Here is a 23,358-nt window from a genome sequence, read left to right on the forward strand (position 1 = left end):
TCTTTTAGTATGCATGGCTGCTTTAGACTTAGTGAAAGCCTTGATGGAAAATGAAGGCGGCGGCCTGAAGACACCTTGAGAGGTGGCAGGCCTGTCTAAACTCTGAGTTTCCCCGCCAAGAGTGGCTTCGGTATCTGTAGTTGGGGTGTGTGCCGAAGAGCCTGCGACCTCGGGCACAGAAGACACCGCCAAAGAAGTGTCATCGGTAGTCAGGGGCTGCGTAGGCGCCTCGTTGAGAACCGGAGCACCTGTAGTCGGCTTTAGCGTGGTGTCGGCAGAAGTCGCGGACCTCGTGTGTCTGTCCTTATCTTTGCGTCTTTTACTCAAAACTGGAGTCGGAGTATCCGACGACATAACGTAATTAAACTTTTTGCCAAAATAGTGTTGGGCGAACTCCGCCCGACGCTTAATAGTGCGTCTGTTGAATGTAGCACAAAAACGACAGGCCAAGACGTCGTGGTCTGGGCCTAAGCAAGGAATGCAGAGGGAATGAAAATCCTTATGCGGTATTTGCTTCCCACATGAAATGCAATTATTAACTTTGTCTGACATTGGTCTGAGGCAAGAAAAGTTTCCCCAACGGGGTACTTAGCTTTCAAGAAGACTTCGGTTGAAAAATATTAGTTCTCAGGAGCTGGCCGACTGGCACTTGCAAACTGCTTCTGCTTCGGGCACCGTGCGGCAAGAAAGACTGAAGAAAATGGCGTTGGCTGGTTCTTTTATACCCCTGTCGCACTGACGTCAGGGAAGAAGCGACGACATCCGACGCCGGACCTAGACTTTGGAATTCGACCGACCGAGGACCCGCCTGACAGCAGGAAAACCCATCTGTTATGACTGCAGCTGTATGCACGATGAACATCAGCTTTAGAGGGAGGTGCAGTCTGAGTGGCTACATTATCTGCCATGCTGCCATGATTTAAGGTTCTGAGTTGACTGTGCAGAATCTGATTGTCTTGTTGAGTCAGATGATGAGGAATTTGAGGTAGAAGCCAAGCTGGGCCCTGAGACAAGCTCTTTAGGATTGGGTACCAGTGCTGGAGTGGCCAGTCTGGGGCAATCAGGATCACTTTTGCCCTTTCTTGTCTGACTTTTAGGAGTACCTTGGTAATAAGAGGCATCGGAGGGAAGGCATAGACTGTCAGGCCTTTCCAGCTGGATGATAGAGCATCCACTTTCCATGCTTGAGAGTGATAAATTCTTGTGCAGAATTTCTGTATTTGGTAATTGTGAGGGGAGGCAAATAGATCTATGTCTGGGCGTCCCCATTTCCTTGTTATCATGCTGAACACTTGTGGATTTAGTTTCCATTAGTGAGGATCCATGAGATTTCTGCTTAGTTCATCTGCCAGTGTATTTTTTGTTCCTGGCAGGAAATGTGCCTGCAGATGTACTTGACAGTCAGTGCCGTGTTCCACAAAGTCATGGCTTGTCTGCATAGGGGGGTGGGAATGTGTGCCCCCTTGCTTGTTTATGTACCACATAACTGTGGTATTGTCTGTCTTTATTAAACGTTGTCCTGGATGCAGAAGGTCCTTGAAAGCTGTCAGGGCATTCTGTACAGCTAGCATCTCTTTTTGATTGATGTGAAGATGCATTTGTTCCTTGGGCCACGTGCCCTCAATACATTTTCCTGCCATATGTGCCCCCAGGCATAATCCGATGCATCTGTTGTTATTGTCTGCCTGGCTGTGGGTAGGTGAAAGGCTGTCCTTTGTTGTGGTGACAGGCCTGGGGCCACCATCAAAACTCCTGCTGTAGGCAGGGAATTAAGGTTATGATTGTCTCCAGGCTGTGACAATGCTGAGTCCAAACACTTTTTAGATACCACTGTAGTTTCCTCATATGCAATTTTGCATATGGAATTAGTAGAATGCAGGATGCCATGAAGCCCAGGGCCTACAGAATTTTTCTTGCAGGGAGCTGGGTTTTTGTTGCCATCATTTGAAAGTAACGAGTCAGTTGCCTTTGCTTGTCTGGCGTGAGATAAGCCATCTGGGCAGTTGTATTTAAGCTTGCACCCAGGAATATTATCTCTTGAGAGGGCACTAGTTTTGATTTCTTTTCGTTTACTGTGTACCCTAGGCAAATTAGTAATCTTTTTACAAACGCCAGATGCTTTAGAAGAATGTGCTTGCTCTCTGCTTGAATAAGGCAGTCGTCCAAGTATAGGGATATATTTGAATTCCTTTTTGTCTGCAAAATGCAATTACTGGTGCCAGGCATTTTGTGAAGACCCTGGGTGCAGTAGATAAGCCAAAGGGCAGTGCAGAGAATTGGTAATGCATTGAGCCTACTATGAATCTGAGGTATCTTCTGCAAGATTGTCTGATTGGGACATGCAGGTATGCCTCCTTGAGTTCCAAAGTAACTAGCCAGGCCTTCTTGCCCAGCATGGGCAGAAGTTGCTGTAGTGTTAACATTTTGAATCTTGGAACATCCAGGAAAGTATTTAGGATTGACAGGTCCAGTATTGGTGTCCAGGCTTTGTCCTTTCCGGGTACTAAGAAAAGTCTTGAGTAAAATCCTTGTCCCTGTTCTTGCTGAGGAACACTCCGAATAGCTCCCATGTCCATAAGTGCAGCAATCTGTTTTTGTGACTCTGCCCACTGGTTTTGTGGCAGGTCTAGCATACCTTTTGATTTTGGAAGCATGTGAAAGTGGAACCTGTAACCCTGAGAAACAATATTCAATACCCATTTGTCCTGGGTGATTATGTGCCAATTTTTTTGAGAAAAGTGCTACCTTTCCCCCTAGGGGTGCTGCCAAAAGTTAAGTTCTTGGCATATGTAGAGGGAAGTCATTGGGACCGTTTCCTATAAGGCTGTGATTTGTCTTCTCCTCCTTTGGGGGCTGAAGCACCCCACTGTTTAGGTCTGTAGGAGCCTTGGGGCTGAGATCTGCCTCTTGGGTGTATCTGCCTCTTTGTGGTCTGTCTGACACTGGAAAGGACCACTGGAAAGGACCAAATTTTTGAAGGCCAGTTTCTGCTAAATCTAGGTGGTTGAACCTGTAAGAAATCCTTCACTGTCTGCATTGATTTTGCTTTATCCTCCATTTTCTTTAACACCTCTTCTGCCTTAACACCAAACAAAGTATCATGCTGTAGTGGAGCATCCAATAATTTTATTTTAACATGGTCAGGTAAACTTTGTTCTTTCAACCAAGCATGCCTTTGAATAACAGAGCCTGTAACTGCGGCTCTACAAGAAGCCTCTAATGAATCAAAACCACAATGCAGAGTATGCTTTTCCACTTGTTCAACTGCATGTAATAAATCCTGCATTTCCTTACTGTCAGGACTTTCTGAATTAGAAACCATTTTCTGTTTTAACAATGACATGATGTACTGTTGATATTTAAGCATGTGAAAGTGGCAATTTAAAGCCCTTACAGCTAAAATAGCAGAAGTGTAAACTCCCCCCCCCCCCCACACCATCTGTCCAGAGCTCTGGAATCCCTATCCGAGGGGACAGGATTTTTAGCAGTGGAAGCCTTAACCCCTTTAGGACCCTGGGAAATTGTTTCTGGGTCTGCAGCGGGGTTTTTGTAAAGAAATTTATGAGGGTCAGGGACCCCGTAGTACCTGTCTGGCTTGACTGGTGCAGGGGTTAAAGAATCAGTAGACAGACTGGATTCAGAGAAAACATCATCAACAATATCAAGCACAGGGGGGATAGCCAGGGGCCTGTGCTGATGCAATAAAAGGAAGACTCTGAGCCTTTTCTTGGATTCTGAATAATCCTGGCTCTCCCAATGGAAATGCTTCCTTATGTACAGGGTTTCCCCAAAAGAATAATCCTCAGGCAGAGAGGCTGAAGGTATAGACTCTTCTGCATCAGAGTCCTCATAGGGAGGGAGAGAATATCCCTGATCAGAAGAGGAATCAGAGGAAATAGAAACCTGGTCAGAGGAATCAGTCAGTGTCTTGCCTAGGCCTTTTGTCAGGAGGGGGATGGGAACCCCTGACTAAAATAATTAGGTCTTCGGCCATTTTAAGCATCTGCTTCTTCGGCATGGATGACTGTTCTGGAGAATACTGTACTTGTTTCCTTGTCTTTGACTTTGTCTTGGCAGCTGTAGTGGGCTTAATTGTAAGCTGTGAAGGTCTGAAAACACCTTCAGAAGCCGATGCCTGCTCAGCAGCTCCGGACCCATCTGAGGGAATAGTTTCCGTAGGCCCAATACCTTGAGTTTCCACAGGCCTCAGTGTCTCCACGTGGCTGTCGGTTACGGCCTGTGGCTGTGAGGTAGCGGGTATCAGGGGCTGCAAAAGCGCCTCACTGAGAACCGGCGACTGGCCTAGAAGAGGCTTAGTCGTCGGTTTTGGACCTCGGATGCCTGTCCTTTTCTTTGTCTCTGTGTTTTTTTTTTATAAATTCCGGTCGTCGGTTGTTCCGACAGCATTATGTAATTAAACCTTCGGCCAAAATAATGTAAAGCAAAATCAAACAGAAGTTTAATAGTGCGTTTATTCAATCTAGCACAAAACCGACAACTGGTAACGTCGTGGTCAGTGCCTAGGCAAGGAATACAGTAAGAGTGGAAGTCCTTATGAGGTATTTGCTTCCCACAAGAAATACAATTATTAACTTTTACTGACATCGGTCTGGAGCAAGAAAAAGTTTCCCCAATGGGGTACTTAGCTTTATTGAAGACTTCGGATCTGAAACTCAATTTTGAAAATCTCAGGAGTCGGCCGACCGGCACTTGCGAGCTGCTTTTGCTTTGGGCACCGCGCGGCAAGAAAGACGGAAGAAAATGGCGTCAGTTGCATCTTTTATACCCCTGGCGCACTAACGTCAGGGAAGAGGCAACAGCAACCGACGCCGGACCAAGAATTTGGAACTCAGGCCGACTGCGGGTCGCCTGCCAGCAGGATAACCCAAGTGTAATGACTGCTACAGTGAAACACGATGAACATCTCTGCTTTACGTCGAGACGAGTCTATTCCACAAAAAGGGGAGTCTCTGGGACACAAAACTGTCTCACCAACATGTCCTATTGATGTCACAGACCAGGTTGAGGTCGCACGTGCAGGTTACTCGAGTGGAGCTTGACTTGCGGATATGCAGCAGTCTCATTAGGGTAGGGTCTGAGATTGCTTTGTATGCCAGAGGTTACGTCTAAGGAGTCTGTAGGAGACAGAGTAAAGGGACAGGACTTTTAGCCTACCCGTGTAGGTTAGATGCTGGAGGCCCTGGATTATATGGATGAGGAATCTCTGGTCTCTCCAGCTGCTGCATTTGCTTTGTGAGGTACATACAGAAAGGGGCACTGTATTAAATAATCAGTCTTATAAGGGAAGAATACTGGGATGTTATGACCAACCTTGCCCCTGGATGAGATATCCTTACTAATGAGGTGGGCCATGTAGAAAGCTTTCCATATAACGGAGGCAATATGGTGATCAAATGTCAGTTTGCTATCAACCTGGGTTTCCAAGTCCCTCATGACTGATTGCTTGCTTAGTGCCTTATCATAAATGTGAAAATTTGTGGGGACATCATTCTACCGAAAAGGGATGATGCACTTTTTGGCATTCAGTTTATGGCCATGCTTCTGGCACCAGTCATTTGTTTGGATGAGACCCTCTGAGGATGTCCACATCACTAGAGGAATTGATGACAGCACCCAGCTTGCAGTCATCTGCAAACATGGTCAGCCAAAGCCCACTAGATTTGGCCTGCACCACTGAGTAGTATATCCCAAACAGCAGGGGCCCCAAGACCGATCCTTGGGATACACCGCTTGTTATGGGTCAACTACTTGAGGTGGCTTCCTCCATTTTGACCAGGTGGGTTCTATCAGTGAGCAGGTTTGCTACCCATCTGGTAACACATGGATGGATGCCTGGCTGAGAGAGTTTATATTTTTTACCTTAGTGGGGAATAGTATCAAAGGCCTTGGCCAGATCAAGATAGGTGGTGTGCATGGTCTTCCCCTCGTCTACGGCCTTGGTGACCGTCTCGAAGAATTCAACCAAATTTAAGAGGCATGACCTCCCCTTGACAAAACTAAAACTGTGTGGGATCAAGCATCTGGAGGTTGCCAACGTCCTTGTTTATGAGGTCCATGATAATCCACTCCATGGCCTTGCAGATACGGCTAGTTGGCTTGATGGGTCTATAATTTCCTGGATCGGTGGACACTCCCACCTTTGTGCAAAGGGATGACAGTAGCTATCCTCCACTTAGCTGGGACGAAGCCAGTACTCAGGCTTTGGTTGAATAGGGTGCCTAATGGTGCTGCAAGTTCCTGCCTGAGTTCATGTAGGATGCAGTCTGGGATATTAACGGGTCTCATGGAGGCTGTATTTTGTGCTTTTGAGAAGGCAGTGATGACTTGCTCCCTAGAGATAAGGGGAGGGGGCAGGTATTGGGGATGCCCTGTTTTACTGATGGGGTGGGCAGAGGAGTGAAGTCTTCACTTTACATGTCTGCCAGCAGGTTGGCTATATCTACAGGGTTTGTGTATGTGCTGTCCTTGACCACCAGTTCGGAGCAGATCTGAGTGCTTCCCTTGACGTTGCAGATATATATGAAGAAAGCCTTATGACTGCCTTTATTAGATGTGGCCACTTTGGACTCGAAGTTTGCTTTGAAGGATTACACTAGTGCTCTCATTTGCTTGTTCAGGCTAGAGAGAGACTGCTTCCACTTAAGACACCTGCTCCTTCTTGATCCAGGCCAGTATTCTTTTTCTTTTTATTACACAGTTTATTTATTGTAGATGTCCACCAGACAGGTTTACTCTTCCTTGAGGAGGAGGATTTCATCCGGTCTAGTATTCCTGATTCCATACAGCTATATAAATGCTCGTACTTAATTTGGTGCAAGTTTGGACATATGTGCCAGTTTCTGTGGAGGACATGGGAGCTGGGAAGCTGTTTATACCTTCCCTCAGGAGGTTATCAACTTTGGAGAAGTTTTTTCGTTTGACCCTAGCTGGAAGGTGGGGGTTGGGGAAATGGTAACGTCGAAAGTGACTGCTTTGTGGTCGGATCTTACCAGGGATGATGACACTGTAGGGATGCTGCAGTGGTTACTCAAGTTGGTTAATACAAAGTCAAAGATATTTTCACTTCTTGTTGGGGTGTCAACCAACTGGTCCAAGGCATTTGCACGGACAAAATCAAGAAATCTCTGGGCATTTGTGTTTTGGCATGAGTATTTCTTCCAGTCTATGGCTGGATAGTTAAAGTCGCCCAGGATCGGGGTAAAGGGTTGAATCCTGACAGATTCGAAGAGGTCCAGATAGGTGGAGTGGGCATCTTGAGTCAAAGTTGGAGCCCTATAGCTAGCTATAATTTGAATAGGGGTCTTGTCAATTAACTGCACCTGGAGTACTTCCTGTGCATCAGACTGTTTGACCAGCCTAGAAGTGTGTATGTCTTTTATATATATTGCAACTCCACCTCCTTTCGTTTTGCTGCCCATGCCTTGGGGTCTGAATGAATGGGTAACCTGGCATGGCTGGGGGTGCTTTCCGTAGCTTTGAACCAGGTTTCTGTGACTGTACAAATGTCAGCTTCTTCCAGGGTTAAGAATGCTTGCAATTAGTGCAGTTTCATGTTTAGACGCCTAGTGTTTAGCAGCATGACCTTTAATTTACATTTTGATGAAATTTTCATGTTGGTAGTTTTGACCTCATGCCATTGCCTAAAAAAAGGCACTATGGGGGAGGCAAGAACCTTTGCCAGGAGCCTGAAGCCCACGGTAGACAGATGCAGCCCGTCCCTGGCAAAGCATCGTGGCTTGTCAAGCGGGTCTGTGTTACATCGTCAAACTTACAGGAGTTCGAATGATGCAATATTGTAAAATGAAGTTCGAAACACAAAAAGTATGAACATGCAGAACAGCGATTCCCAGGGGGAAAAAAAATTGCGGTTCCGGTACAAAAACACGTACACTTTAAACAAACTAATGTGGGGAGGCTTCCTCCCCCACAACCCCCCTACTTAAATACACCAACTCCAAGATTACACCACAGTGGAGGAAATAGCAAAGCCGTGAAAATGGCCCACAGACTCGTTTCCTTCCTCCGTGGCTTCGTTATTTTTGCATTTCAAACATATGAGTTTGATATTACAACGCTCGGACTCCTGTAAGTTAGACGTAATATAGACCCTTGTCAATCATGTCATCCCAGGCTGTCAGGTATGGATTCCCCATTGAATTGACACCAGAAACTAAGCCAGTTGTTAAAGTCAATCATTTTCTGTTCATATTGAGGCATCATTCTGGGTGACGGTAGAATATTGCTTAAGGCTAGGGAGATACCTGCCTGGGATACATACCCATGAGCTTGATCATGTCTCTCTTCATATAGTCCAGGGAGGTACATCTCAAGTCATTCACTCCAACATGGACCATGACACAGTCATAACGGTACCTGCTGAGAGACTTGAGTGCACTGGTGATGTGGCAGATTCTGGCACCCGACAAGCAAAGTACAGTTGTGTACACTTACCATAAATGTAGATGTTCGAGTATATTCACTGTTGCAGTCATCACTTTTGTGTTATCTGCTTGCAGTAACCCTCAGTTGGCCTGATTAACAAAGTCTCGAGTCCTGCGTCGGTTGCTGTCCTTTCTTCCACGGTGTCAGGGGTATAAAACATGCAGCCAACGCCATTACATCAGTTTTTCTTGCCCCAGATGTCAGGTGCCCCCTTAATGGGGAGCAATTACATCTATAAATATACAAGGTTATACCTCCAACAAAAAAGCAAATATACCAAAAAGCTTTTGATAGCAAAGGAAAGTAGAGGTATATACAAAAAAAGAAGGTGGCTGGATGGAGGGCAACCAGGACTGCAACAGTGAATACACTCTAACATCTACATTTATGTTAAGTATACACAACTGTACTATGTTCTTCGTGTTTCACTGTTGCAGTCATCACTTTTGGGTAGATTCCCAAAGCTAAGGATGGGAGGAATAATTTAAATAGAATTAGGACCAGCTAAAAAGCCCTGCAAGACTGCAGTGGAAAAGCCAGCTCTGGATTTACAGAAAATTGGCAGATGGTAATCTTGGTGAAAGTATGTACATAACTCCAGGTAGCAGCTTCTAGGATGTCCCTGGTAGTGACGCCTCTGAGAAAAGCTGTAGAGGTAGATGCAGCCCTGGTAGAGTGGGTTCTGATCCCCTGTGGGATAGGTTTTCCATGGTGTTTGTAGCAGAAATGAATGCAATGGCCTATCCATTTGAAAATGGTTTGCTTTGAAATAGCCTTCACCTCTGCCCCGGGAGCAAATGCCACCAGCAGTTGATCAGATTTCCTTTGAGGTTTAGTTCTGTCCAAGTAGAATCTAAGTTGTCTGTGCACGTCTAAGGAGTGCAGAATCCGTTCCCCTTTGCTCTGTGGATTAGGAAAGAAGGTTGGAAAATGTATGGACTGATTAAGGGCCACAATGGATACCACCTTGGGCATGGAGGGATTGGTCCTGAGGGACACCCTGTCCGCATGAAAGATGATGAAAAGCTCCACTGCCATGAGAGCCTGTAGTTCAGATACCCTTCTTGCTGAAGTGATTGCTAAAAAGGAAAGGTGTTTTCCAAGAAAGGAATTTTAAGTCCGCAGTGGCAGCTGGCTCGAAAGGTGGAAGGGTGAGCTTTTCCAATACAAAGTTGAGGTCCCAGGCTGGAATTGGACCTCTCCTGGGTGGTCGTAGTTTTTTGGCCCCTCTGAGGAACTGCTTAAGCAGTGGATGAGAGAAGAGGGGTGGTTCTGTGTTATAATGCGGTGAGCTGGCTGAGGTGTGAATTTTGATGGAGGAGAAAGACAGGCCCTTATGAAGCATCTCAGTTAAGTATTGTAAAATCTGAGGTAAATTGGGCACTGTTGTGCGCATCCCTTTGGACTGGTTCCAGGCACAGAATCTTTTTTCATTTTTCAGCGCAAGACTTTCTGGTACTAGGCCTCCTTGCCTCTAAAATGATATCCATCACTGGTTTAGTAAGAGATGGTAAAGGAGAAATTATGTAATTAGCCAGGCTGCTAAATTCAGTGCTTGAAGTTGAGGGTGCAGAATATGGTTCTCCTGCTGAGACAATAGAGTAGGAGTCTGAGGCAGGTGCCATGGGGCCCACAGTGATGCACTGCGCAAGAGGGGGTACCAGTGTTGGCGTGGCCAGTCTGGTGCAATCAAAATCGTCCTTGGTTTGTCTTGATCTTTAGTAGTACTTTGGATAGCAGAGGCAGAGGAGGAAAGGCATAAACTTTCCAAGCTTGTTTGTGGGGAGTCCTTGTGCAGAATGTGTCCAACTGACAGTTTTGGGGGGGGGGGGGGCAAACAGGTCAATATCTGGGCTCCCCCATTTGCTTGTCAACATGCTGAAAATCCTTTCTTCCAGTTTCAACTCGTGTGGGTCCATGAGGTTTCTGCTTAGTTCGTCTGCCAGTGTATTTAGTTTTCCTGGAAGGAATTGAGCTTGTAAATGTACGTGATAGCTCAGGGCTGTGTTCCACAATGACATGGCTAGTCTGCAGAGGGGGTAAGAATGTGCACCTCCCTGCTTGTTTATGTACCACATAACAGTGGTGTTGTCTGTCTATCATTAACTGTCCTGGAAGAATGTGGTCCTTGAAGGCTGTCAGAGCATTCTGTACAGCTAAAATTTCTTTTTGATTGATATGCAGGTGCATTTGACTTGGGTTCCATTTGCCCTGAATGCACTTCCCTGCCAGGTGGGCCCCCCATGCATAGTCTGATGCGTCTTTTAAGGTTTGGGTGGCAGGGGGTAGTGTGAATGTTAGTCTCCTGTTTTGGTGGCAGGCCTCTGCCCACCAAAGGAACTCTAGACGTAGGCAAGGTATGATAGGAATCATTGCTTCTAGATCCTGTGAATGTTGACACCAAAGGCTTTTGAGATACCACTGCAGTTTCCTCATATGCAGCCTTGCATATGGAATTAGAAGAATGCAAAAGGCCATGAACCCCAAGGCTTGCAGTATTTGCCTTGCAGATAACTGGGTTTTTGTGACCACTTGTTTGAAGTAGGTTGTCAAATGAATCCGTTTCTCTGGCGTGAGGAAAGCCATCTGGGAAGTTGTATTCAATCTTGCTCCCAGGAATATAATTTGTTGACAGGGTACCAGTTGTGATTTCTTTGCGTTTATGGTGTACCCCAGACAAGTCAGCACCCTTTGAACAAAGGCCAGATGATTCAAAAGTATGTCCTGGCTTTCTGCCTGAATAAGACAATTGTCCAGATATGGGTATATTTGAATATTTCTTTGCCTGCAGAATGCAATGACTGGAGCTAGGCACTTTGTGAATACCATGGGCACAGTAGATAAGCCAAAGGGCAGTGCCGAGAACTGACAGTGCATGTAGCCTGCTTTGAAGCGTAGGTATCTTCTGAAAGACTCCCTGATAGGGATGTGCAGGTATGCTTCTTTTAAGTCTAGTGTTGCCAACCATGCATTTTTGCCTAGCATAGAAGAGTCAGCATCTTGAATTTTGGAATCACCAGAAAGACATTTAGAGTAGAAAGGTCCAGGATAGGACGCCATGTATTGCCTTTTCTGCGTACCAGGAAAAGTCTCGAATAGAACCCTTGTCCCTTTTCCTCTTCTAGTACCAAATGAATAGCCCCCATGCTTAAGAGAGAGTACTTGATTTTGGGCCATTGCCCACTGATTTGGGGGTAGCTCTGGGCACCCGCTTGGCGTTGGTAAGGTGTGGAAGTGAAATCTGTATCCTTGAGACACTATTTAAAACCCATTTGTCCTGGGTAATGGGTGGAAGTGAAATCTGTATCCTTGAGACACTATTTAAAACCCATTTGTCCTGGGTAATGGGTTCCCAGTTTTTGGCCTGCAGACCAATCTTTCCACCTAAAGGAGAATTCAGTTGGGAAGTGCATGGAAGTTTTAGAAGCAAGTCACCGAGACTGTTTTCCATAGGGGGTAGTCTTACTACTCCCTGATTTGGGTGTGGAAACCCCCCACTGCTTAGTCTTGTGTGTCCCCTGGAACTGAAACCTGGAGTTTAAGCTATGTCTGGGTTTGCCTTGAGAAGACCGCGAAGAGGCTGGAAAAGTACAGTTTTGTACCTACCATAAATGTAGATGTTCGAGTGCTAATACAGCTGCAGTCATAACAGATGGGGTTCTCCTGCCGTCAGGCGGGTCCTCGGTCGGCCGAATTCCAAAGTCTAGGTCCGGCGTCGGTTGTCGTCGCTTCTTCCCTGACGTCAGTGCGACAGGGGTATAAAAGAACCAGCCGATGCCATGTTCTTCAGTCTTTCTTGCCGCGCGGTGCCCGAAGCAGAAGCAGTTCCCAAGTGCCGGTCGGCCAGCTCCTGAGATTACGAAAAATTTGGAAAACCGAAGTCTTCTTAAAAGCTAAGTACCCCGTTGGGGAAACTTTTCTTGCCTCAGACCGATGTCAGACAAAGTTAATAATTGTATTTCTTGTGGGAAGCAAATACCGCATAAGGATTTCCATTCCCTCTGTAGACCTTGTTTAGAACCAGACCACGACGTCTCGGTCTGTCATGTTGTGCTACATTCAACAAATGCACTATTAAGCGTCGGGCGGAGTTCGCCCAGCATTTTTTTGGGAAAGCTTTTAACTATACCATGTCGTCGGATACTCCGACACCGGTTTTGTCTAAAAAATGCAAAGACAAGGACCGACACTAGAGGTCCGCGGCCTCTACCGATACCACGCCAAAGCAGACTACATGTGGTCCGGTTCTCAGTGAGGCGCCTACGCAGCCCCTGACTACCGACGACATATCTTTGGCGGTGTCAAAAGGAGGAAAGGACCAATTCTTAGAGGGCCAGTGCCTACTAAAGCTAGGAGGCTGAACTTGTAAGAAAACGAACAGTTTGCGTACATTTAGCTTCATCTTCCATCAGCCTTGTTGCCAAACAGGTGGTCCTGATTTAAGGGAGCTTCCAACAATTTAGCTTTAACATGATCAGGTAAAGATTGATCCTTAAGCAAGGCATGCCTTTCTAAGCACAGAACCAGTAACAGCAGCCTTGCAAGAGGCCTTTAAAGAATCAAATCCACATTGCAAAGTATGTTTCCCAACCTGTTTAGCAGAATGCATTAAATCCTGTAATTCTTTATTTTCCGCACAGTCAGGAATCATCATCATTTTCTGTTTAAGCAATCCAATAACATGTTGTTGATACTTTAACATGTGAAACTGGCAGTTTAAAGCCCTAATGGCCAACGTTGCGGAAGTGTAAACCTTCTTACCCCATCAATCCATTATGAGGTATTTGCTTTCCACAAGTAATGCAATTATTAACTTTTATTGACATCGGTAAGGAGCAAGAAAAAATTTCCCCAACGGGGTACTTAGCTTTAGTTGAAGACTTCGGTTCTGAAACGCCGACTGGCACTTGCGAACTGCTTCTGCTTCGGGCACCGCATGGCAAAAAAGACTGTTGTAATGGCATCGGCTGCATGTTTTATACCCCTGACGACCTGACGTCATGGAAGAAGGGACAGCAACCGATGCAGGACCCAAGACTTTGTTAATCAGGCCGACTGAGGGCTACTGCAAGCAGAAAACCCAAAAGTGATGACTGCAACAGTGAAACACGAAGAACATCTAACTGTGACTTTCTCCTTATCCAGCCTGGTGAGGGGCTCATCTGTATATCTCACAATGGAGTCTTCTGTGACTAAATGTGTTGCATTTATGTTTAAGCTTTAGTGGTTGTGAGACAGGTGTGTGGACTGTGTGTGGTGGGCAGTGAAGTTTGTATGCGTTTATGCCTTGGAGGTCTCTCTTGTTTGGGTATGCTTTTGTTAAGGACCTTCACATATGTGGAAGTGTGTTGTGTAGGTGTGGGTGGTGTTTGAGGTGTGGTGTTCATGTTACAAACCTTCTCAGTGCCAGATGTACTGGTTTATGGGGGAGAGAGCAATGACACTAGGTGCTTGATGAAATTGCATCTCTCACAAATTGTGTTCCTAGGTGGTGGTGGTGGTAGTAGTAGTAGTACTAGTACTAGTAGTAGTAGTAGTAGAGGATTGTCCGTGTACATGAGGCAGCTGCTGCACTGTCTCAGGATGCCCATATCTACCAGACTGGCAGGAGAAAATGTAGGAAATTGTCCATCCATATTTGTCAAAACTGAAAGCTAAGAGGGTAAAAGGAGGAAGGTCTACGAGTAGTAGCACTACTAGATGACAACTCAATTGCCAAGGGAAAACTTGTAGCTGGAATACCTCAAAAAGGGTTAAAAAACATGCAGCTGAAGCTCTGGATACCGCAGACCTTATTCTAGACTATGATACTCAATTTTAAGGTTAAGAATTTGGTAAGGAAAAACTCATAATGAAGCACAGATTAATCACTTATAGTCAAAATAAATGAACTTGCAGTATGAAAACATACAGTTAAGCAGTAATGAATTGCACTAGATAGCAATGAAATATAGTTAAAGGGGAAGGTTATTTTCCAAAGTTACCAGTTTGCAGCCAGTAAAAATGAAAGGGCTACATGACTACTGGCAAGTATGCTTTGCCACTCTGCTAATGAAAAGCACGACTCAGTTCACAATTACAAAATCTGGTGAGGACCCCTAAAAGCATTCAAATGTTTCAGTTTTCTTCCCCAAATTAAGGAAACAGGAGTTACTAAAGGCAAAAAAATAGTTTTAATAAACTAGAAGCTGCTCAGTCAAAATTAATGCAAGTAACACAGCAGTCAAGCTTACAGCACTGCTTGTATATTGCAGGACAATATGAAATACTGCAGGCATTCAACAAGCTCATATCTGTTTAGATAAACTGTCTGAAGGGCTCTTCATCTAGCTAATTTGACGCACAAATAAATCATTTGAGGTGGCGTACAATGCTAAGCAACAGAATGTGTTTTACAGCGACAACGAATATGGATTAAATTAGTACACTATGGTCTAACAATATGCAGCAAATCAACCACAGCTGCTTCTTGTTTTCTATAAGTTATTAGAGATCTCTGAAAAATAGCCAGCAGAAGTTCAAATACCTTTTTTTCCAATATCGCATATCCAGCGTCAGCAGTAGCAGATTCTCTTTTCTCATCCTCTCGCAGGGAACTAAGTGGCTGAAAGCTATTCTTAAAATTTTCTTTTTGTCTGTTCAAGCTTCTAGCCCAGCGCTCCATATCTTTTGCAATCTGAAAACAAATACACCATCTGACATCAGGGCTAAAGAAACATTTTATTCCACAGCCCTCTGCAAGTCGTTAACACTTGTATTCACAGTTCTCTAATTTTACTACAGGTTTCACACAGACGCACTGCACAACTAAAACAAATTTCCACAGCAAACATGCCCAAAAATTCAGCAATGAATTATATGCTGGAGGAAAATACCTCCTTTGAATCTCAAGGTTATTCCACCTCTGGGTGCTAGACAGATTTTTGACTTAAAAAAAGTGCAAAATTAGTCTCGTACAACATAATCCTTCTGTAGGTTAAGGTGAAACATTGCAAGCCATGTAACCTTCTAGATACATGTGCTTAATTAATCAATTTCCCTAATTTCAAATTAGATACCCATGTGTCTTACTTATCTGCAGATGGAAGTTAAGCTAACCACTCATCCTGCAAAGATTCTCCTTAAACAACCTAGAACCTATGTTACATAAAGTAGTCATTTGGGGGGGGGGGGTGTAGGGTGTCTGCACAATCTGCCTAATGGCTCCCATTTCTTGTACCCAACTGGTATACTTTGTCCAGTGGAAGCAATAACCAGGATATGGGAGCTGGTCAGTGTGCTGTTCCTGTGCTATGTCCTATGCTCAGTCTCTCAGCAGCTTGCACACCCCAAAAAACGGTAGTTATGTACTTACCATAACCCTAGATTCCTTTCAATGACATCCATCTAATACTAATAATACGTCCTCAAGCAGTTTGTCGGATCCAACCTGGCAAAGTTGTGTTCAATCCCCTTTAAGAATTCTTTTCCTTACAATGCCCAGCTAAGCAAGATTACTTCAATAAGAGTTGGACGTTAAAGAGAAGCTGTCAAACAATCTACAGTAATGAAGACATCCTCCAGGTCCCACAGATGGTTATTAGGAAGGGGGCAGAGGGAGGGTTGTCATACAGGACAGATGTGAATGAAAGGATCCATCATCATGGTAAATACACAACTACTGTATTTTATTCACTCATGTTGTTCATTCAGGCTTATGGGTCAGAATCTCAAGCTACCAGAAACGTTTGGGTGGCATGACAAGGAGATTATTTGCAGAAGACTAAATAAGGTCTTATTGAAGAGCAGGCCTTTAGTTGCGAGACCCTTCATGCAGAAGTGAAGGCTACGAGAAACAAGGCTTCCCATGAGACAGATTTCAACTGTGCTGAAGATGCAAGTTCAAATGGTGGTTTTGTCACGGTCTATACAACAAAACTGAGGTCCAGAGGAGGAAATGTCTCTCTAACTGAAGGCTGGAGAAAGAAAACACCTTTGGAGGAATGCTTTACAAAGGTTTGACCTGTGTAGCCTATCTGCAAGCCAGATGAGTACTACCAACATGAGTATTGCCATTATAAAATGCAGCAAGGCTATCACCCATTGTGAAACCCACATTACTTCCCAGCACAGGGAGATATGACCTGGTAACCCCTTGCTCAATGATATACTACTGAATTAATGTATATTAATCATTCCAACAGGAAGAGAGTCCTGAGCTTCCTGTAATACTAGGCTGACTACCCTCTTCTCTAGAATACCAATGTGAAAACTGGTTTTGTCTTGACTCCATAACCCTTGGATCATAATACCCTTGTAATGACTCCCAACCCCAAAGAGGAGGTGCCAGTGGTAACCACCCCTAAAACTAGCTGTGCAACAAACTGCCTGCTGGAATGTACACAGGTGGAATCCAGGCACTACTGTAATTGTTGTTTGCAAAGACTGGTTATGATGACTGGAGATGAGAGGAGTTGGCAAACTGGAGACCACTGTATCTCTACGAGGCACTACAGAAACCTCACACGAATGCTAGCAAACTGTACCCTTAAAACAGCTGAAGCCACTTAGTTCTATGACACTAAGAACCACTGCAGCTGAAAGACGTAGACAGTAGGGTCTGGATGTCTCCTTTCAAAGTCTGAATTCTGTCTGATGGAAAAGATACTGTGGAGGAGGTTACGTTCAGATGACATCCGAGAAACTGAATAGTTTTGTGTTGAACAAAGAAATGACTTCTGATAGTTTAATGAAAAAACCCATAGACACAGATTGAACAAACAGTCCTTTGCTTTGATCAGGGACTTCACTGTTGCAGTGGCTAGGAGCCAGTCATCTATATAAAAGAAGACGATTTCCATGAAGGTCTAATTGAGGAGCTACAACTGCTATGCACTTGAACACCCATGCAGCTGTGGTGTGAAAGGTTAGGGTTCTGAATTGAAAGCGAATGGCTCCTAGGCTGAAGTGAAGAAATCTCTCAGAAGCTTTGGCTATCTTGATGTGGAGGTAGGTGTCCTGAAGATTGACAAAGCACATTTAGTCATGTGGACCGAGACAAGGTAAAACTGACTGCATTGTCACCATCCAGAATTGGGTCTTCTCGGTGTAATCATTCAATCTATTAAGGTCAAAAGCAGGGTTCAGGTACTTGTTCATCTCCAAAACAAGAAGAACCTGGAGTAAATTCCTGACCCTTTCTGGTTTGGTGGGACTTCTTAAATTGCTCATTTGAAGCAAGACGACCAAATCTCTCTTTACCACCTCTAAATCATGGGGTGGTATTGTCTGAAAACAGTATTTTAAATTTTGGGGGAAGGGGCACTGGGAATAATGCATTGTATATCCTGTAGATGATATCTCTCTTACAGATTTGTCCTGAGTGATGGGCATCTCCGCAGGAAAACAGAGGCAGAAATCAACCCAAACACTTCCAGACGGGAGCAGCCAGACACAGCCACTCAAGGAAGTAAGGAAAAGGGCTCACTGTATCCCTGTTTCTGACAAGAAGTTATGTACTCACCATAACGTTAGATGTTTGTAGTCCATCTCGCCTCACATTCTTACTCACGGGTTCGGAGCTGACTATCGGCTCCGACTCGGCCAACTTTTATTTTCTAGCAGGAAGTCTCTTATTGGCTGGGCTAAACAGGTATCCCATTGTTGCACTGCTCCATAGCCCCAGATCTAGTTTGTTGCCAACCCACAATCGCACCTCATGCATAACAATAACCCATTACAGTAGAACACTATCAAGGGGAATAAGAAAAAACAACTACCATTGAAGGGTACTCAAATGCAAATTCCAGCCTCCAAATCCTCCAGGAAGGGGGCAGGTGGTAGGGTACGTAAGAATGTGAGACGAGATGGACTACATACATCGAACGTTACGGTGAACACATAACTACTTGATGTTATGTAGTCCAATTTCACCTACATTCTTACTCACGGGACAGCGTCCCCAGCACCTCTATCCTGAGAGGTCAAAGGAAGATACTCCTGAGGACTGTGGAACCAAAATAAGCCCGGCCCCTAGAAGCCACGTCCAGTTTGTAATGAGTAATAAAGGTGTGTCAGGAAGCCCACGTGGCTGCAGCACAAATATCAAACAAAGAAAGTCTAGCTTGGTAAGCTATTGACGCAGAAACAGCCCTAGTACAGTGAGCCTTGACGGGGAACGGTAGATTTCTGCCTGCAGAGGAGTAAATAAAGGAAATACAACTTGAAATCCATCTGGAGATTGTAACCTTGGAAATGGGGGATCCTGCTCTACTTTCTGAAAAATACACAAACAACTTGTCAGCTTTTCGTAGTTGTTTTGTCCTGTGTAAGTAGAATTGTAATTGCCTGTGCACGTCCAACTGATGAAATCTAAACTCTGTTTTGTTCGAGAATTGAGGGAAGAAAACTGGCAGCTCAATAGACTGATTGAGATTAACAGTAGATGTTACTTTAGGAAGAAAGGATGGATTAGGTCTAAGAGAAACCCTGTCCTTATGAAAGATTAAATACGGGGGGTTGATGGACAGAGCTTGAATCTCTGACACCCATCTAGCTGATGTGTCTTCCAAGACAGAAACTTTAACTCACAGGAGGGAGCCGGTTCGAAAGGTGGGGAAGTCAAGACTTGCAAAACAAAGTTTAGATCCCATGGCATGATGGATTCTGACACAGGAGGCCGGAGTAACAAGATGCCCTTCAGAAAGGCCTTACAGAGTTTATGTGCCATAAGGGAAGGCTCGTAGGAGGTATGAAAATTAGAAATAGCAGCCAGCTGCACTTTAATGGTAGCAGGGGCAGAACCTTGCCGAAAGGGCATGGACAAAAAATCCAAAACAGCAGGAATTGGGGCTGTGTAAGAGTCAAGTCCTTGGGCCTGAGCCCAAATGGAAAATCCTTTCCATTTGCTGGAATAAATCTTCCTGGTGGAAGACTTATGACCAGAGGATAGAATATGTACCACCTCAGGCAAAACCCAATGAAGTCTGACTAATGACGGAAGTGAAGTAGCCAGGCTGTCAACTGAGGGTCCGCAGGGAGGGATGGAACTGCCCCGACATGAGGGTCAGTAGGTCTGGTACTGGGTCCAGAATCCAAGGACTGTCCACCGCGAATTGATGAAGAACCAGACTTGGCGAGGCCAGTGTGGGGCAATTAGAATCATCTTGCTTCCCAAGGATATGGCTTTCTGAATCACTCTTGGTAACAGAGGAAACAAGAGGGAAAGCATAGAGCAGACCGGAGGGCCAATCGTTGACTAGAGTGTCCCTGGGTGACTCCCCCTGTGGGGAGATCAGGGTGAAGTAGCTGCTGCATTTGGCATTGAGGGGGCTGGCAAAAAGATCGCAGCAAGGCTGACCCCACCTGCTGAAAATGTGTTCTGCAACCAGAAGGTTCAGGGACCACTCGTAAGGCATCAGAATAGCTCTGCTCAGCCTGACTGCTATCACATTGGCCTTCCCCGGAATGTGTGTAGCCACTAAAAACCGTTGGGAAGACAGTGCCCACTGCCACACTCGCATGGCCTCTCTGCACAGGGGGTAAGATCTGGTTCCTCCTTGCTTGTTTAGGTACCACACAACGGACATGTTGTCCGAGTGAATTGCAATTGTTCCCAGAAGAAGAGAGCTCTGAAGTGCCAGCAATGCCAATAACACCGCTCTCATCTCTAAAACACTGATGTGCAGATGTACCTCATGATCTTGCCACGTGCCTTGGACTGTCCTGCCAAGATAATGCCCCCCCCCCACCCCATCTGGGAGGCGTCCGTGGTCACCGTGGCGACAGGTGACGAAGGGACAAACGGTTTTCCCTCGTCCAGATTGGTGGAGCATAGCCACCAACGGAGATCCTGCTTGCATCAGTCCGCGAGTAGGATCTGGTGGGAAAGGGGGAGTTTCTGAAAACACCACTGGGCAAAGAAGAGCCACTGAAGAAGCCTCATGTGTAATCTCGCTAGAGGCACTAACATAATGGTAGCGGCCATGGATCCCAGAAGCTGAAGCACCCATCTCGCTTGTACTTTCCTGAGGGGTAATAAAGCATAAACCTGATTCTGCAACACTCCGATCCTTTCTTGGGGCAGGAAGGCCCGCATTTGGACGGTGTCTAGCTCTGCGCCTATAAATGTGACATGCTGTGAGGGCAGCAAAGCAGATTTTTAACAGTTCAAGGCAATTCCTAGTTGTTAACAGAGGGTAATGGTAGCGTCCCTGGCCCGGATGAGAAGATGCCTGGTGGGGGCGGTGAGGAGCCAGTCGTCCAGGTATGGAAACACTTGGAATCCTTGACGTCTCAAGTGAGCTGTCACCACCGCCAAGCACTTGGTGAACACCCTGGGGGCTGTGGTGAGACCAAAGGGCAGGGCACGAAACTGAAAATGACTGGCTCCCAGCCGGAAGCGTAAGTGACTCCTGGATGCCCTGTCCATTTTGATATGGTAGTAAGCATCCTTGAGGTCGATGGAGCACATCCACTCTTCTTTTCCCAGCAGTGGGAAAATGGACTGAACGGTGACCATTCGGAACTTGGACTTCAGAAAATCGTGGTTTAATCGGCTAAGATCTAGAATGGGTCTCAGGTCCCCCGTTCTTTTCGGCACCAAAAAGAGTCTTGAGTAAGTAACTAATCCAATTTGGTCTGAGGGGACAAGTTGGATAACTCCTTTCTTTAGCATCTTTGAGACTTCTAATGCTGCATGATCCCTTTGACTGGGTGGAATGTCCGGGATTCTCCTGACTGGAGGGGGATCTGACAAAAAGGGAATGGTATAACCTCTGGAAACTATTCGTAGTACCCATTGATCCTGGGTGATGCTTTCCCAGGCTTCCGGGTACAACGAAATGCCGCCCATGACTGGCTCCGGAATAGCACAGTCGGGCAACACATCAGGAATGATGGTAAGAGGAACCGCAAATGGAATCACGGTCTCCCGAGTTGCGGGGGCCTCCTCTGCCTCTAGGGCGGCGTCTTCTAGAAAAACCTCCCCCTCCTCTGCCTCTGGAGTAGGACTCACCTTGTGCGCCAGGGAAAGACTTCTGTGATTTCTTGAACCACATCTTCCCTCCTGCCCGAGCCTTGGGGTAAGGCCTAGAGGGAAGGGAAAAACGGACCCCTACGGCAGACAGGGTCTTTCCCTCTTGCTCGCATCTGGTGAGGGTGTCTTTCACTTTGGTCCCAAAAAGTGAGGACCCATCGAAGGGGGCATCAGTGAAAGAAGACTTAAAGGCCTCTGCAAAATGACACAGGCGCATCCAGGCTTGCCTCCTGACGGCTACTCCTGAACTAGCTGCCCTACTCGCCCCCTCGTCTGCATACGAAATGAGCCTCATGGACGAGTTGACAACTGAATTGAGGGTAGACACCTGGGCGTTAATCATGTGCGCTAACGCCTCAGGTACGTTACCCGCTAGAGTATCTCCTAACTCCTTGAGGAGATCTCTCTGGAGCAAAGTAAAATGACAAAGATAGTTCAGCGACCACAGGGTGAAGGACGCTGATGAGAGGGTACGCTTCCCGTACCAGTCCATGCTCCTGGACTCTCTGTTAGGAGGATGGACGGAGGAAGAAGACTCTGCCACTTCCTGCTGTGTGGCCGCCGCCACCACCATGGCATCTACAGAAACCCCTTTGGACAGAAACTCTTTCCCCGGGGGGGGCAGAAAGAAATTTATTGGGCCTTCTGGGTACAGGTTCCACCGAATCAGGATTCTCCCACACCCTTCGACAAATTAAATCCAGGAGTTCGAAGGGTGGAGACACCCAGGAGGCGGAGGGTTGAGCCCCAAAGGCCTTGAGGAATACTGACTCCTCCTCAGAGGGGGTTCTGGACGGCTAGTCGGCTCTGTCTCAATATCTCCAGGATGTTGGAGAAAGAGACGTCATCAGAGGATGACTTGGGGGACCCGTCTGACTCCTCGAGGTCGGTATCAGAACTGAGAGACTCATCCTGGGAGTATGTGCTTCCTCTTGCACAACTTCTTTCTGGGGGGCTCCTCAGGCACGGATTCTGAGGGACCCTCAAAGTTGGGGACCGTTCTTGGGGGTATCCCCAGACCTTTGGACTCCATCTACGGATAGGTGGGCATCAGAAGCTCTAGCCAGGGTGGAAGGGGACAGAATGACTGATCCGGGTGATGTAACTGAAGATCTGGCCAGTGCGCTCCTCATGGCCTCGAAGGCGGGTCCCTCCCGAATCCGAGGACCGACCGGTCTCCGAGGCCATGACCGGGGTCGGGGTTCCCCGAGCCGAAGCGCCGAGGGGGAGGCTCAGAACAGACAGATGTCCCAAAGTATCCCCCTCGGACCCAACAGAGGAAACCAGAGTACCGAAACCTGTGGACGGAGCCGACATGGTTGGAACAGACATCGGCACCGATAAAACTTTGAGGGGTATCGGAGCCGGCACAAGAACATCACTCAGAGCGGAGCACTCCAGCTCCGAAGACGAGGAAGTGCTCGGAGGAGGAACCATCGTCACAAGCATCAGGACGGGCTCCGGAGCCGACTGGGTCAGAGCTGAAAATAATTTAGCCAACACCGGCGACTGCAGGAGCATTTGAACCACCCTATCAACATCCAAATCGGAAATCCTGGAGGATTTGGAGGAGAGAGAGGGGGATTGGGATTTCCTATCAGGAGAACCATGTCTAACACTGGGAGACCGACTCCGAACGGGTTCCAATAAAATTGGAGCCGAGGTCGATTCCAGCACAACAGATACCTTCTGCGGCCGCGAGGACAGAGGAGCCGAGGAGGTAGAGTCCAGTTTAGAAGTTTTCTCCGGTAGCTCCGAGGAGACAGACTGAGCCGGAGATCTTTTCTTCGCCTTCAAAGCCTTAGACTGGGTACAAGAAGTAGAGTCTAAAGACTCCTCAAACAAAGGTTTTACGAGTCCCTTCCATGTAAGTTTATTTT

General features: G+C 46.3%; 1 protein-coding gene across 2 annotated transcripts in view; it reads right to left on the reverse strand.

The window, feature by feature from the left end:
* Positions 1-23,358, reverse strand: part of LOC122809322 (RNA-binding protein 10-like) — a 1,914,178-nt gene that overhangs the window by 341,140 nt on the left and 1,549,680 nt on the right. For both annotated transcript variants that reach the window (XM_044080723.1, XM_044080722.1), the window contains exon 19: positions 14,990-15,139. In XM_044080723.1, coding sequence (XP_043936658.1) covers positions 14,990-15,139 — 150 coding nt within the window. The remainder of the gene's footprint in view (positions 1-14,989; positions 15,140-23,358) is intronic.

This window comes from Protopterus annectens, chromosome 8.part0 (assembly GCF_019279795.1).
Source record: "Protopterus annectens isolate FY-2018-M chromosome 8.part0, PAN1.0, whole genome shotgun sequence".
Lineage (NCBI taxonomy): Eukaryota > Metazoa > Chordata > Ceratodontiformes > Protopteridae > Protopterus > Protopterus annectens.